Raw genomic sequence first — 15,119 nt, 5'->3', positions numbered from 1 at the left:
GACGTCACCACAGGTCCTGTTGCTGCACAGAGATCAGATGAAGCCAGAAGGAAATGCCGGGCCGCGAACAAGTGGACTAAGGTGAGTTAAATTTATTTTTATTTTTTTAACCCCTCCAGCGATGTTTTACTATGCATTCTGTATTCAGAATGCTATTATTTTCCCTTACAACCATGTTATAAGGGAAAATAATACTATTTACAGAACACCGATCCCAAGCCCGAACTTCTGTGAAGAAGTTCGGGTTTGGGTACCAAAGACGCGCAATTTTTCTCACGCGAGTGCAAAACGCATTGCAATGTTTTGCACTCGCGCGGAAAAATTGCCGGTGTTCCCGCAACGCACCCGCACATTTTCCCACAACGCCCGTGTGGCCTAAGAGGCCTAAGAGTGCTGGCCACAGACACCCGTGATGCAACAGTCAAACTTTTTTTTTCCCCCTAAACTTTCCCTGAATATCCCTGCCTAACCTAACCTTTCCCTAACCTACCTTTTAGTGCCAGATGTCACTGTGGAGGGTTAGAAGGGGGGTGCTGGGTCAGGAGATCTGACGCAGGCTACTCTCACTCCTCAGAATGGAGGAGCAGAGGAGAACTGGGGGGAGTTAACCCCTGCCCGCCCGTGCAGCCAATAGGAATCGATCCTGTGAGGTGATGTCACCTCACAGGATCTAAGGACGGTGATGGGTGGTGTATTATCACACCACTGATCACCATCCTATTCCGGGTTATCGGGTCAGCAGAGACCTGAATAACCCAGAAACACAGCAAACCGCAGCTCTGAATTGACTGTTATCACCGATGTGGGGGGGGGGGGGGGGGGTCACAGGACCCCCTCGGCATTGTCACAGAGTGCCTGCCAAATGATTTCAGCAGGCACTCTGTTCCGATCACCGTGCAGGTTAAAAACCATGCTGTTGGGTTGCTGTGCTGGCAATAAGCCTATGGAGAAACTTGTCTATATACAGAATAGATGCATGTTAAATATCATGCACAAAAATAATGAATATGAGGAAACACAGCTTCCCTAGTATTGTGTGGATACATTGCTCATTACATTTACTTAATTATTGCTGAGGAAATCTTCATTTGTAAATTAGTTTATTCAAAAAGAGTATTGAAATATCAATGGATGCGGTTTGTAAAACAAAAGTAGAATTACAACAAAATGAAGCACAGCAGATGCAGAAGACAATTTTAAAATTACTTGTGCACATTGATATTTTCTAGCCAAGGTTTAAAATATTCTATACTGAACACATTTTTTGTCTCCATTGACTTCATTCATCCAAAGATCCCATTAAGGTCACCGCTGGTGCAGATAAACTTAATACTGCTTGTCACTCCTCCAAAGCTTTTGGACTGGCTGCCGATGTCACAGATGGACTTTGTTGCGCACCCTCGAAAGGCTGTTGACAATGACATCGATCCTGAAAAAGACACAATTTCATTTAACACAACATTAAAGCTGGGTTCACCTCATGTTTTATGCCTGTGTTTAACGTATACGTTAGAAAAAAAATAAAAAATCCAAAAACGCAGCACACCACGTTCTTGTATCCTTTTTTTTTTTAAACAATGGAACTCTATAGTGACCAGATGCCACTGCATGGCATCAGTCTGAATCATCCATTTAACGTTTAATTTTTTTGGATACGTAAGGCTACTTTCACACTAGCGGCACGGACTTCCGGCAGGCTGCTCCGTCGGGTGAACAGCCTGTAGGATCAGTCCTGCGGCTAGTGACCGTGTGCCCCCGGACTGCCGCTCCGTCCCCATTGACTATAATAAGGGCAGGGGCGAAGTTCCTGCGGAGGCACGGCAGCGCATGGCGAGAGGCTGCCAGAATAAAACTACGACATGTCTGACATTTATTCCGGCAGCCTCTCGCCGTGCCTCCGCTAGAACTCCGCCCTGCCCCCATTATGGTCAATGGGGACGGAGCAGCAGTCCGGGGGCACATGTTCAGGATGGATCCGACAGGCTGTTCACCCAACTGAACAGCCTGCCGGAGGTCTGTGCCGCTAGTGTGAAAGTAGCCTTAAATGGATGGCCAAAACGTGAAATAAAAGTGAAGCCAGCCTTAGCCACATATATGAAGATTTCTTAGCCTGAGCATTGTTTTTTTATTTTGTTTTCTCATTTTTCTATAAAACTATTTTCATAAATGAGGTTTATTTAGGATATTTTTTTATCAGTCTTCAAGCTTTTTTTTACCCACAGCAAAGACCTAGATAATTTGGCAGGAAAATAATTTTTTCCCTACTACTGTTAGCCCACAATGCCAATAAGTAGCATGAAAGAGGCTCAAACAAATGTCTCCTTCCTTAGCTTTTCCTTAGGCCTAATGCACACGACCGTTTTTTTTTTTTGCGGTCCGCAAAAACAGGTTCCATAGTTCCGTGATCCGTGTCCGTTTTTCCTTCCGTGTGTCTTCCTTGATTTTTGGAGGATCCACGGACATGAAGGAAAAAGTCGTTTTGGTGTCCACCTGGCTGTGCGGAGCCAAACGGATCCGTCCTGACTTACAATGCAAGTCAATGGGAACGGATCCGTTTGACATTGACACAATATGGTGCAATTGCAAACGGATCCGTCCTCCATTGACTTTCAATGTAAAGTCAGGAGTCCCTATTATACCATCGGATCAGAGTTTTCTCCAATCCGATGGTATATTTTAACTTGAAGCGTCCCCATCACCATGGGAACGCCTCTATGTTAGAATATACCATCGGATTTGAGTTACATCGTGAAAACTCATATCCGACAGTATATTCTAACACAGAGGCGTTCCCGCGGTGATGGGGACGCTTCAAGTTAGAATATACTACGAACTGTGTACATGACTGCCCCCTGCTGCCTGGCAGCACCTGATCTCTTACAGGGGGCTGTGATCCGCTCAATTAACCCCTCAGGTGCCGCACCTGAGGGGTTAATTGTGCGTATCATAGCCCCCTGTAAGAGATCAGGGGCTGCCAGGCAGCAGGGGTCAGACCCCCCTCCCTCCCCAGTTTTAATTTCATTGGTGGCCAGTGTGCGCCCCCCCGGCCCCCTCCCTCCCTCTATTGTATTAATTTCATTGGTGGCCAGTGTGCGCCCCCCCCGGCCCCCCTCCCTCCACTGTATTAATTTCATTGGTGGCCAGTGTGTGGCCCCCCCAGCCCCCTCTCCCTCCCTTTATTGTAATAATTTCATTGGTGGCCAGTGTGCGGCCTCCCCTCCCCCCCCGATCATTGGTGGCAGCGGAGAGTTCCGATCGGAGTCCCAGTTTAATCACTGGGGCTCCGATCGGTAACCATGGCAACCAGGACGCTACTGCAGTCCTGGTTGCCATGGTTACTTAGCAATATTAGAAGCATCATACTTACCTGCTGCGCTGTCTGTGACCGGCCGGGAGCTCCTCCTACTGGTAAGTGACAGATCATTAAGCAATGCGCCGCACAGACCTGTCACTTACCAGTAGGAGGAGCTCCCGGCCGGTCACAGACAGCGCAGCAGGTAAGTATGATGCTTCTAATATTGCTAAGTAACCATGGCAACCAGGACTGCAGTAGCATCCTGGTTGCCATGGTTACCGATTGGAGCCCCAGCGATTAAACTGTGACTCCGATCGGAACTCTCCACTGCCACCAATGATCGGGAAGGGGGGAGGCCGCACACTTGCCACCAATGAAATTAATACAATAAAGGGAGGGAGGGGGGGGGCCGGGGGGGGCCGCACTCTGGCCACCAATGAAATTAATACAGTGGAGGGGGGGCGGGGGGGGCGCACACTGGCCACCAATGAAACTAATACAGTGGAGGGAGGGGGGCCGCACTCTGGCCACCAATGAAATTAATACAGTGGAGGGAGGGGCGGGGGTTGCCGCACACTGGCCACCAATGAAATTAATACAGTGGAGGGAGGGGGGCCGCACTGTGGCCACCAATGAAATTAATACAGTGGAGGGAGGGGGGGCGGGGGGGGGGGCGCACACTGGCCGCCAATGAAATTAATACAATAAAGGGAGGGAGGGGGGGGGCCGCACTGGCCACCAATGAAATGAAAACTGTGGAGGGAGGGGGGTCTGCCCCCTGCTGCCTGGCAGCCCCTGATCTCTTACAGGGGGCTATGAAACGCACAATTAACCCATCAGGTGCGGCACGAAGTGAAAACTCAGCTCTGAAAAAGCTTTTATGCAGACGGATCTTCGGATCCGTCTGTATGAAAGTAGCCTACGGACACGGATCACGGACACTGATGCCAATCTTGTGTGCATCCGTGTTTTTCACGGACTCATTGACTTGAATGGGTCCGTGAACCGTTGTCCGTCAAAAAAATAGTACAGGTCATATTTTTTTGACGGACAGGATACACGGATCACGGAGGCGGATGACAAACGGTGCATTTTCCGAGTTTCCAACGGACCCATTGAAAGTCAATGGGTCCGCAGAAAATCACAGAAAACGGAACAACGGCCACGGGTGCACACAATGGTCGTGTGCATGAGGCCTAATCCCGAGACGTGTGATGCCAGATGAAAAAGAACCAATTTTTGTACCTGACACATAAGTTTTCATAAGAAGACACCTATTCTCATCCCCTGTGCATTGTACTGTATCATCGGTGTAACACCAGGAAGAGTCAGCGGACATGCAGGATCGGCAGACCAGTCCATTGGGGGTAGAATTTGTTGTTGGAACTAGAAGAAAACAGGTGAAAGAGAGAAATATAAAGAACATTGGTTTCCTTAACATTTACATGCTAATGTTTTTCCATGTATGAACCACAGGTATTACTAGAAGAACCACATATGAACCTCCATATTTCCCATCAGGACACTGGGAAAGTGGTCATTCATCACATGTATAAAGAAATTATTAAACAGGAGTGTAAGAGCAAGTTCCTGAACTCTGTGTAAACGCTGCATGCGATTCAACCCATTATCCTGAAATGATCTCATGGAAGAGAAATACTGTACCTACCATGAACCAAAACAGATGTTCCTTATCATTTAAATAAATTTAAAAAAAAATCCTGACTTCAAACATGGCAATAAGAATAAACCTCTGGACCAACATCCCAACTCTAGTCATTTAGTACAAAATCTTTACAACTAAGGGGTGTACATAGGTATCAAGTCACATGTCCAAGCTCTTACCACCTCCTGCCACCTCCAAATCCTTCCTTAACCTTGAGTCAACCAAAATGCTAGTGCATATATCAGGAACCCCCGCACTCTAGGTGTTCTGAAACTACAACTCCCAAAGGGGTCTATTCACTTCTATGGGAGTTAGAACAGCCGAGCATGTTTGCATACTGGAAGTTGTAGTTTTACAGCAGCTGGTCCGTGTGTTAGTGCATTTTCTCATCATCTCCTACCTGGACGTCTGCAACATCCTCCTCTGTGGCCTCCCAGCTAACGTTCTTGCACCCTTCTAATCAATCTCCAATTCTGCTGCCAATCCATCTCTCCCCTTGTTTCTCCTCCAACATATAAGGCCATCCACAATCTGCCCCATCCTTACATCTCTGACCTAGTCTCCCGATATATCTCCACACATAATCGTCGATCCTCAGATGGCCTCTTTCTTTGCTCTCCTCTTGTCTGTTCCTTGCACAATCATCTACAAGATTTCTTATATATCTCTTATACTCTGGAACCCACTACCCCAGCAGATCAGACCCTCCCCTACCTTTCAAACCTGCAACTTGAGATCCCAACTTTTCAAAAAATTCTACAACTTACAATAACCACTAAACAGCCACCTGAGCAGCCTCTACCCTCAGATACTGTCTTTTTTCCATATTCCCTTGTAGATTTTAAGTCCTGACAGGCCGGGCTCTCTCCTCCTCTGTACCAGTCTTTTGATACTGTAAGTTCACTCTTACGGTGCCTGTTTTGTTTTATATGTATGTATGTTTACCTTTTTTTGGATTTAGATTTGTTTTAGATCTGCAGCGTCCTGGAATAAATGATGCTTAAAAATGAAAATGAATAGATAAATATGTCATAGGGCCACATAGCAAAACTGTTTTGGCCCTCCCTTGCCTAAAAGTCAAGCTTTTGTTCACTTCTATCTTAGCAAAAGTTGAACAGGGACTTAATTAATATGGTGCTCATCCTGAACACTGTATTTCTCAAATTTACACCAGACAAGTGGCACAATTATATTGATGAATCTCCCGGATACAACTCTAGGTCTACTTGCCTATTTCAGTACCTGATAAAACTGAAAGCCTGCAGCCACCACGAAAGGAGCTTGGTGTATAATTTTGTTTTTTTAAATTTTTACAGTTACAATGGAATCTCTTTACAGTCATTTACCCCAAGTGGTGACTGCAAGAAAATTATTAAATTCTACTGTGCCAATGGTTCTACAGTACCGTGCTAGCCTTTGTTTTTGCCACAGTTGTATTGCTGGTGTGTTGTCTTGATATGTGACTGTCAAGTTCGGTATAAAGGTTTTTTACAGTAATAATGAATTCACTTCATCCCCCAACATCACCCCTGCTTTACTCCAAAACACCAGTAATTGTCTGGCAGCTGTCTCTAACATCATGTCCTCTCTGTATCTAAAACTGAACCTCTCAAAAACTGAACTTCTTGTCTTTCCATCTACTATCTCACCTAAACTTGATATTTCAATTTCAGTCTGCAGCACTATCATAACTCCTGTGCAACATGCCCGCTGTCTTGGGGCCACAATTCAATAGTGATGAGCGGCAGGGGTCATATTCGAATTCGCGATATTTCTCGAATATTTTGTAGAATATTCGTTGAATATTCGCACATTCGAATATTCGTTATATTCTACGATTTTTTTTACTCGAAAAATCGGCAAGGTAATGATTGTGTAATATGCAAATTTTTGAAATTCGAATTTTTGTTATACAAATTTTTTATAGCAGATTTTTCAACTTACAACTATTAGACAAAGAAGATTATAACACAATATTAGCTAAATTGCTCTATATTCGTTTTTTTTCGAATATTCGCTATATTGCTATAACTTCGTTTTTCCGAATATTCGTAATATTCTAAAACAAGAATATATAGCAATATAGCAAATATTCGGAAAAAAAACTAATATAAAGCAATTTAGCTAATATAGTGCTATAGCCTTCTTTGTCTAATAGTTGTAATTTTTTTCTCATCTGAAGTTCAGATTGGAAAAAAATTACAACTATAAAAAAAGATTATAACACTATATTAGCTAAATTTCTCTATTCGTTTTTTTTTCGAATATTCGCTATATTGCTATAACTTAGTTTTTTCGAATATTTGTCATATTCTAAAACAAGAATATATAGCAATATAGCGAATATTCGAAAAAAGCGAATATAGAGCAATTTAGCTAATATAGTGCTATAATCTTTATTTTTTATAGTTGTAATTTTTTTCCAATCTGAACTTCAGATGAGAAAAAAATTACAACTATTAGACAAAGAAGATTATAGCACTATGTTAGCTAAATTGCTCTATATTCGTTTTTTTTTCGAATATTCGCTATATTACTATATATTCTTGTTTTAGAATATTACGAATATTCAAAAAAACTAAGTTATAGCAATATAGCGAATATTCCAAAAAAAAAATCTAATATAGAGCAATTTAGCTAATATAGTGCTATAATCTTCTTTGTCTAATAGTTGTAAGTTGAAAAATTCGCAATAAAAAATTTGTATTACGAAAATTTGCAAACAACACTACTCCTAAAGTCAAATATACTGCAGCATTCTCATTGGCCCACAAGCAAGAAGCATGGAGGGATCATGTATACTGATTAAAAATTTTTTCGAATATTCGAAATTACGAATATATATCACTATATTCAAAATATTTGTCAATTTTCGAAGTACCTATATTCGCGATAAAAATTCGAAATTCGAATATTCATGATCAACACTAATATTCAATACCTTACACGCTCTTGCCATCTGCACCTCAAGAATATCACCAGAATCCGCCCTTTTATTATGGTGGAAACGGCAAAAACTCTTGTTGCCTTGATTCATTCTTGTCTTGACTACTGCAACGCATTACTAATCGGTCTCCCTCTCACTAAACTCTCCCCCCTTCAGTCTCTCCTAAATGCTGCAGCCAGGCTCATCTATCCATCCACCCGCTACACTGATGCTACTAGTCTGTGCCAGTCACTTCACCACAGAACACCGTTCAAACTTCTCACCCTCACCCACAAAGCTCTCCTCAATGCTGCACCTCTATATGTCTCCTCCATCTACCACCCTACTCTTGCTCTCCGTTCTGTTAGCGGCCTAAGGTTAATAATCTCCATAATTCGTACCTCTCACTCCTATCAAGCTACCTAAAATGAAAATTCCCAGAATAAACCTCTCCCCCACCAACTCCTCTGGCCTGAACTTGATCCTCTAACAGCCCCAAACCCAAAACAGATCAGCCGGCACCACTCCTGTCAGTTAAATAATGGCTTGAATCCTACTTATCACAATCAACTACCTTATGTGTCACCCCCAATTCATCATTGACTTAATAGGATGGAAGATCACTTCCGTCAGCTGCCAGACCTGCCACCAAGTACCCTCACTCCCCAAATAATACTCTGAAGCCAACTTCTTGGTATAAAAGGCCGTAACAGCCCGTTTATTAAACAAACAAATTCTTTATCAACTTTTTTTTAATGATCACAATAATAAGACATAAACAGTAATAAGACATAAACACATAAATAAAGTACAATAAATTCCAACACATTGAGAAAGGATCCTAGAAGGCAACCCAAGCAAGCAGTGTCATTCACTCCCATCGCTACTTGACTTTCCACCTTACCCTTGGCCGCAGTCACCGACCCAAAGGTACCAAATCCTCCAAAATTACATCTCCATCCACCCCTGTAAGCATTTTAGCCCAAACAGGAGCCCCAGCCATCAGCTTACCGAACCTCATGAGATGCATGCTCCCACGTGTCATGCACCTTTTAAACATTGTATTGCCTTCCAGGACCCTCCATTAACCGGCCACAAACGAACACAGGAGACCTCACCTGTGGACGTCCTGACACACTCTCAGAGCTGTCTCAAGACCCTCCTGTAACCCTAAGGCCCACAAATCCATACCCACATCATTGAGATGCACACCATCAGCCTTCAATAATTGAGGCGACGCAGCCTCCAATTCTCTATGGTGCACCACAAATTCGCCCTGACGACGAACAAAACGACCAACCTCCTTGATAAGCTTTGTCCGCGCCCTATTAAATTCGCTCCACTGACCTCTCAAACCGCCATGACCTTCTAGCAACCACTTCAGACCAAACGACCAACAAATCAGGAGAATCTCCCAGCAACCGCAACAGATCCAGTTTGATGTCACGGATCACATCCCTAAAACGACAAATCGTTCCCCCCAACATGCAAAACTAAATTGTCGGGGGGGGCCTATCCAACAAGGCAAAAGCATGAAATTCCAGCAATACCCGACACCACAAAAGCCCCCTCACACCAAGACTTGCAACTCCTCCGGCCAAAAACCCAATTGCCTTCCATTCCTCCGCATGTCGGCTCTCAGCACTCCTCAGTGAACGTATGAATGACCCAGAATCCACACTAAACATGAAGAAGACCCTAAAAAACAAACACAATGAGACTTGGTCCAAACATGCAATCACAAACAAAACCCACCACTACAACATATGAGGGCGAATATATCCCCGGAAGCAATCCGATTCCCAACGACCAATCCGCGTAATAACTACATCACTTAGACCCCATCTTGCCGCCTCAGTCACCGCTCCGATCCTGAAGGAATGAGACGCAAACTCCATGGCCAGATATCCTGCAGCCGCCAGACACCGCCTGAAGATCGCCACAAACTGAAAACGGGACAACGCCGAACCATTCTGGTGCACCAAAAAAGAACCCACCCGGCCGTAAAGCCAAAAATTCTTCCGCACACCGAACAGGGCACAGCACGGATCCAGCCAATGGGTGCAACAAAATGCAAACCCCTCTACCGACTTGATCAGTTTTTGACCTACGCAACACACATCGCATACCTTCCTCATTAAAACGAATATTATCCCAATCCGCTGCCTCGCGCACTACTACTCGCCACCAGCTCAGAGACCCTAAAGGCCCCAAAGAAAGCCAACGAAAACGTGGCCCGAAACAAACACGCCTCATACCAAGAATTGCACACCACACCAACCTGCTCCCACAACTGTTGTAACACCGAAAAAGAAAGCGGACGAGGAGTGTCCTTCCTAACAGCTCTGCTCCGATAGCCCTTCAGAACCTGGCACACCAAAAAACTCTGAGACCCGTCGGCTAAACCATGCAAATGCAACCAAAAAGCCACAGCCGCCAGCCTTTTAGAAGCCACGGAGAAAGACACTCCTGAACTATAAGATAGCCCCACAAAATAAACCAACAACACATGAAAGTCCTCCGCCAATTCACAACCCCCCACCTGATCCACTAACCGTTCCCAATGAGACCACACAGAAGAATAAGCTGACCACGTACTCCTAATCACGGACCGCCTAATCAGATCTGATGAGACCCCAAGGCCACACTCCAGAGCCACTGAGGACAGGGCAGACCCTTTGCGTCTGTGCTCGGGACCAAACTGCAAAAACGGTCCCACTGAAAACGAGAAAGGGAATCAGCGATGGAATTAACACCGGGAACATGCACCGCCACAAAACAAGCATTCAATCTTAACCTTCTGAGGACCAGGTGCCGAAGCAAACGCACAACAGGAGGTGAATTAGCTGACTGACTATTAACCGCTTGCACCACACCCAAATTATCACAACAGAAACGCTTGTTCCGTAACAACTCCCCCCATAATTCAGTTGCCAAAACAATCGGGAACAGCTCCAACAGCACTAGATTACCAAGCTAGCCGGCCCCTCTCCACTCTTCAGGCCAAGGACCCGCACACCATTGCCCTTGACAAAAAGTGCCATACCCGCAAGAACCCGACGCATCCGTAAACAATTCCATATCTGCACTAGCAACTGGCGCCTCCATCCACATCGGACGACCGTTAAAATCCACCAAAAAACACTCCCAAACTTCTAAATCCGCCTGCACCTCCGGAGACAGCCTCAAAAAATGGAAAGGCACCTTAACACCAGATGTAGCCATGGCCAATCATCTACAGAACACCCGACCCATGGGCAAAATTCTGCAAGCAAAATTAAATTTACCCAAAACCGACTGCACGCGACGTAACTGCACTTTCTTTGCCCTACGCAGAAAAGCAACCTCACTGCGCAAATGTACCACCTTATCATCTGGTAACGTGCATTTCATTGCCACACTATCAATTACTATACCCAAAAACTTGACCGACGTTGAAGAAACCTCAGTTTTTTTCAACGCCACCCGCTCCATCGTGCGCAGCAAAACCGAACAAACCTGCCACCCAGCCGGACCAAGAAACAAAAAATCGTCCAGATAGTGTCACACCGAGTTACAATCCGCTTCTTGCTTCACAACCCATTCTAAAAGTGAACTAAACGTTTCAAACAACGAACAAGAAATAGCACAACCCATAGGTAAACAGCAATCAACATAAAATTGCCCCTCCCATCTAAAACTGAGTAAATGAAAGCTATCCGGAAGAATGGGTAACAGACGAAAAGCAGCCTCAATGTACGTTTTCGCCAACAACGCCCCATACCCGAAACGTCGCACCCACCGCACAGCCTCGTCAAACGACGTATACAACACTGAACATAACTCGTCGTCAATACCATCGTTAACAGAACTCCCCGCAGGAAATGACAGATTGTGAATAAGCCGAAACTTGTTTGGCTCCTTTTTTGGTACCAACCCCAACGGCGACACCCACAAACCCTGCAACGGACACTCAACAAACGGGCCCGCTATTCTCCCCGCTACCACTTCCTTGGCAATCTTCTCAAACTACCACCGGGTGAGACAACGCGGAAGACAAGTTGCGATCAGCGACCACAACACCCTCTGAAACACCTGGGATCTTAAAACTGTCCCTAAAACCCGATAACAACAACTCCACCGCCTCCCGATTTGGATAAATCCTTCGAAAAATCTCCATCTCGACCTCCTTCACTGGAGTCACCCCTCTCCTGCACAGCCTCATATCCCTTGCCTTTTCCGTGCTTAAAATACTGCGACAAGCTGTGAGCCCCGCCGCAACCGGAGTATTCGTGCTTGAACCTGCAATCTGCCAAGTACTTACAGTACCCCTCATTAAAATGCCAACAGCATCCCTTTTTATTCCCACCACTCAATTCTGCCGCTGAGGAACCCCCGGCCGCAACCCGAGAGGACTGGTTACCTCCTTTTGGAGCAGAGATTAGCCGCATCCATAGGCTGATGTCCTTATGTTCTCACCTAATACTAGGCCGGACTGCCTTCCTCTGACGAAACTGCTTGTCATACCTGAGCCAAGCCAACCCCCCATACGTCCGATATGCCTCCCCCACCGCATCCATATAGCAAAAAAGCACCGAACAGTGTTCGGGCGCCTTCTCGCCTATCACACTTGCCAATATAGCGAAAGCCTGCAGCCAATTCAGAAAAGTGCGCAGTATAAGCCTATACTGCCGCTTCTCCTCCTCCTCCCTTTTGCCCTCATCCAACCTCACCCTATCCAACTGGAACTTCTCCAACGGAAGTAACGAAAATATTTCAACATACTCGTCCTTCCAAATCTTCTCCCTGACCTCCAGCTTCAAGTGCGCTCCCAACGGCCCCTCAAAGCACACGTATACCTCCCCTTTTGCCGCATTCGCCAACCTAACGTCCTCACCAACTTTACCTTTACTTCCCCTGCTCACCACCACGTCACCCACCGGAGCACCAACCACAGCAACAGGCGCACACCCCACCCTAACCACACTAGATTGTTCGCCAATCACGACCTCCGGCCCAGATGCCCACACCGCCGTTGTGGAAGCAGCAGCCTCAGTTCCCAAACGGGAAATAAGAGACAACATACCCGACAGCAATTCCTGCGCCAAACTCTCAGTCCCAGCCCTACCTAACTGACCCCCCGCAACCACCAACCCACCACACCCTTGAGCCTGACACGGAGATCTCTCACCTGGCTGACCGTGGGGGTATCCTCCCTGTCGCCGCAGACCGCTCTGGAACACTTCCTGGCATCAAACCGACCGGAGATGTAGAAGACAATGGACCAACGCCAGAAACGACCTCAGGCCTGTCGGCCGCTTCGTATTCTTCCAGGCTGAGTTCACCTTCTTCCAAATTCGAAACCGACTGGGGACCCCTACCACCGTCTGCATGGCCAGGTCGCAGATCCGAGGACACGTCGTACCGTCCCGTAACCTCGCTGGTCTCCACATCCGTTCCGCCATCCCTTGGCACACCGCCACGGTAGCCAATAGCCGCATTACGCCCCATCACTGCCAGGTCCCCTGACTGCTGCACTGGGGGCGGGGCCAAACTAAAACCCCCACCAGCGCTCCTCCTCTTATCCTCTGGCCTGCAGTACCCAGCCTCGCCACTGATGTCGCTGTTGCCGCCGAACTCTCTTCTGGCTGTGAAACAGACGACCGCTGCCGACCTGGAGCAGGAACAGGCCGCAGTGCCACCCACTCCGTCGGTGCCACTTCTTCAGCAGAGCGCTCACCACAGGACAGTGAGGCAGCATCCCCCGACATCGTCACCGCCGATCTTCTGTCCGCCGCAGGTCCAGGTAAGTCACCCGTACTGGTGTGCTGTACGCTGGGGACATCCAGGGTAGAAAAAAAACGCATCACCACGCGACCCCCCCCCCCGCCGAGCAAGGGATGAACGACGGGAACTAACCCGTCCTTATCCCACAGGCACCCGACGCGGTGCCGGATTTCTACCGCTATGCCGGCTAGCCGTAGCCAGATCAGCCCCAGCCGGCCGCAGTGGAGGATACCAAAGTGGGCTCCGCAAACGTTGCCGCACACGGGGGGTCGCCTCGGGGCTCAAACGCACAGGCGGCATGGACCGCCGAGCCCTAACCCTCCCCACTAACGCAGCCGGAGGCGCAGCGGGCGCCTCCATAGCTGCTTCCAAGCTCCTCTGAACCCACCCAGAACCATGTTGTTCTGCCGCGGCCCTGACCGCAACCAACAAATCTTCAAGGGAAACCATAACTAACTGCAGCACTGCCAATAAAACCCTAACTCACCGATATACCCCGGACACTGGTGCAGATCCCACCCCTACCCTAAGAAATATACAGCCCGCGAAAATAGCAAACCCCGCCCTCTTTCCTAACATACAGACACCTAACCTGAAAACACATACTTAACCCTTTCCTGCTTACATACTTCCCCCTAATTCAAGTTACACTACGCTACTGTCTGCGCCTTGCTCCGTTGCTCTACCGATTGTAAGCTCTTGTGAGCAGGGCCCTGACTCCTAGTGTTTCAGTTGTATATTAGCCAGTTAGTTTTGTTTTGTACATGTTTTACACATTTGTAAAGTGCTGCGGAATATGGCAGCACTATATAAATAAATATTATTAGTAATTCACAAAGTTATTACATGAAGTCTTGCGAGACTTCGAAGTAATAACTTCGGCTAATCGAAGTCAATACATTCTAAGGGTCCATTCACACGTCCGCAAATGGGTCCGCATCCGTTCCGCAATATCGGGAACGGGTGCGGACCCATTCATTCTCTATGGGGCCGGAAGAGATGCGGAGAGCACACTATGTGCTCTCCGCTTCCGCATTTCCGGAGAGCAGCCACAAACAATTGCGGACAAGAATAGGCAGTTCTATGGGGGGTGGTGGCCGGTTGTATTGCGGATCCGCAATACACTAGGGACGTGTGAATAGACCCTTATACTGTACGGAGCTGGAAAAAAGTAAGCAAGACTCAGAACCTTATATATAAAAAGTATTATATTCTTTATTGCAGCATATATAAATAATTAGGTAAACATAAATCATTTAAAATGGGGACAAAACATCTAGAAATGGAGCAATGTCCACAAACGCTGTACTGAGTATGGATCCCAAAGTACCCACATAGCTCCTACAAAAGATGGGAATACATGTACATAAGGCACATGACAGTGAGCCCCCCGTGGCCCGCGGGTCCGCAATACACGGGGCACCAGCGGAGATGCGGTGCGGAAGGAATGGAACCACGGAACGGAA

General features: G+C 46.7%; 2 protein-coding genes across 2 annotated transcripts in view; both read right to left on the bottom strand.

The window, feature by feature from the left end:
• Window positions 1-15,119, bottom strand: part of LOC120992292 (phospholipase A2 inhibitor 25 kDa subunit-like) — a 598,293-nt gene that overhangs the window by 152,611 nt on the left and 430,563 nt on the right. The window lies entirely within an intron of this gene.
• Window positions 1,147-15,119, bottom strand: part of LOC120992335 (phospholipase A2 inhibitor and Ly6/PLAUR domain-containing protein-like) — a 53,430-nt gene continuing 39,457 nt past the window's right edge. The window contains exons 4-5 of the mRNA XM_040421257.1: window positions 4,541-4,681; window positions 1,147-1,429 (exon numbers count right to left, since the gene is read on the bottom strand). Of these exons, the coding sequence (XP_040277191.1) occupies window positions 1,284-1,429; window positions 4,541-4,681 (287 nt within the window). The 3' untranslated portion in view covers window positions 1,147-1,283. The remainder of the gene's footprint in view (window positions 1,430-4,540; window positions 4,682-15,119) is intronic.

The sequence above is a fragment of the Bufo bufo genome, chromosome 1 (assembly GCF_905171765.1).
Source record: "Bufo bufo chromosome 1, aBufBuf1.1, whole genome shotgun sequence".
In the NCBI taxonomy this organism is placed as follows: Eukaryota; Metazoa; Chordata; class Amphibia; order Anura; family Bufonidae; genus Bufo; species Bufo bufo.
The sequence above is the reverse complement of the archived record's forward strand: the minus strand, read 5'-3'. Positions and strand labels throughout refer to the sequence as shown.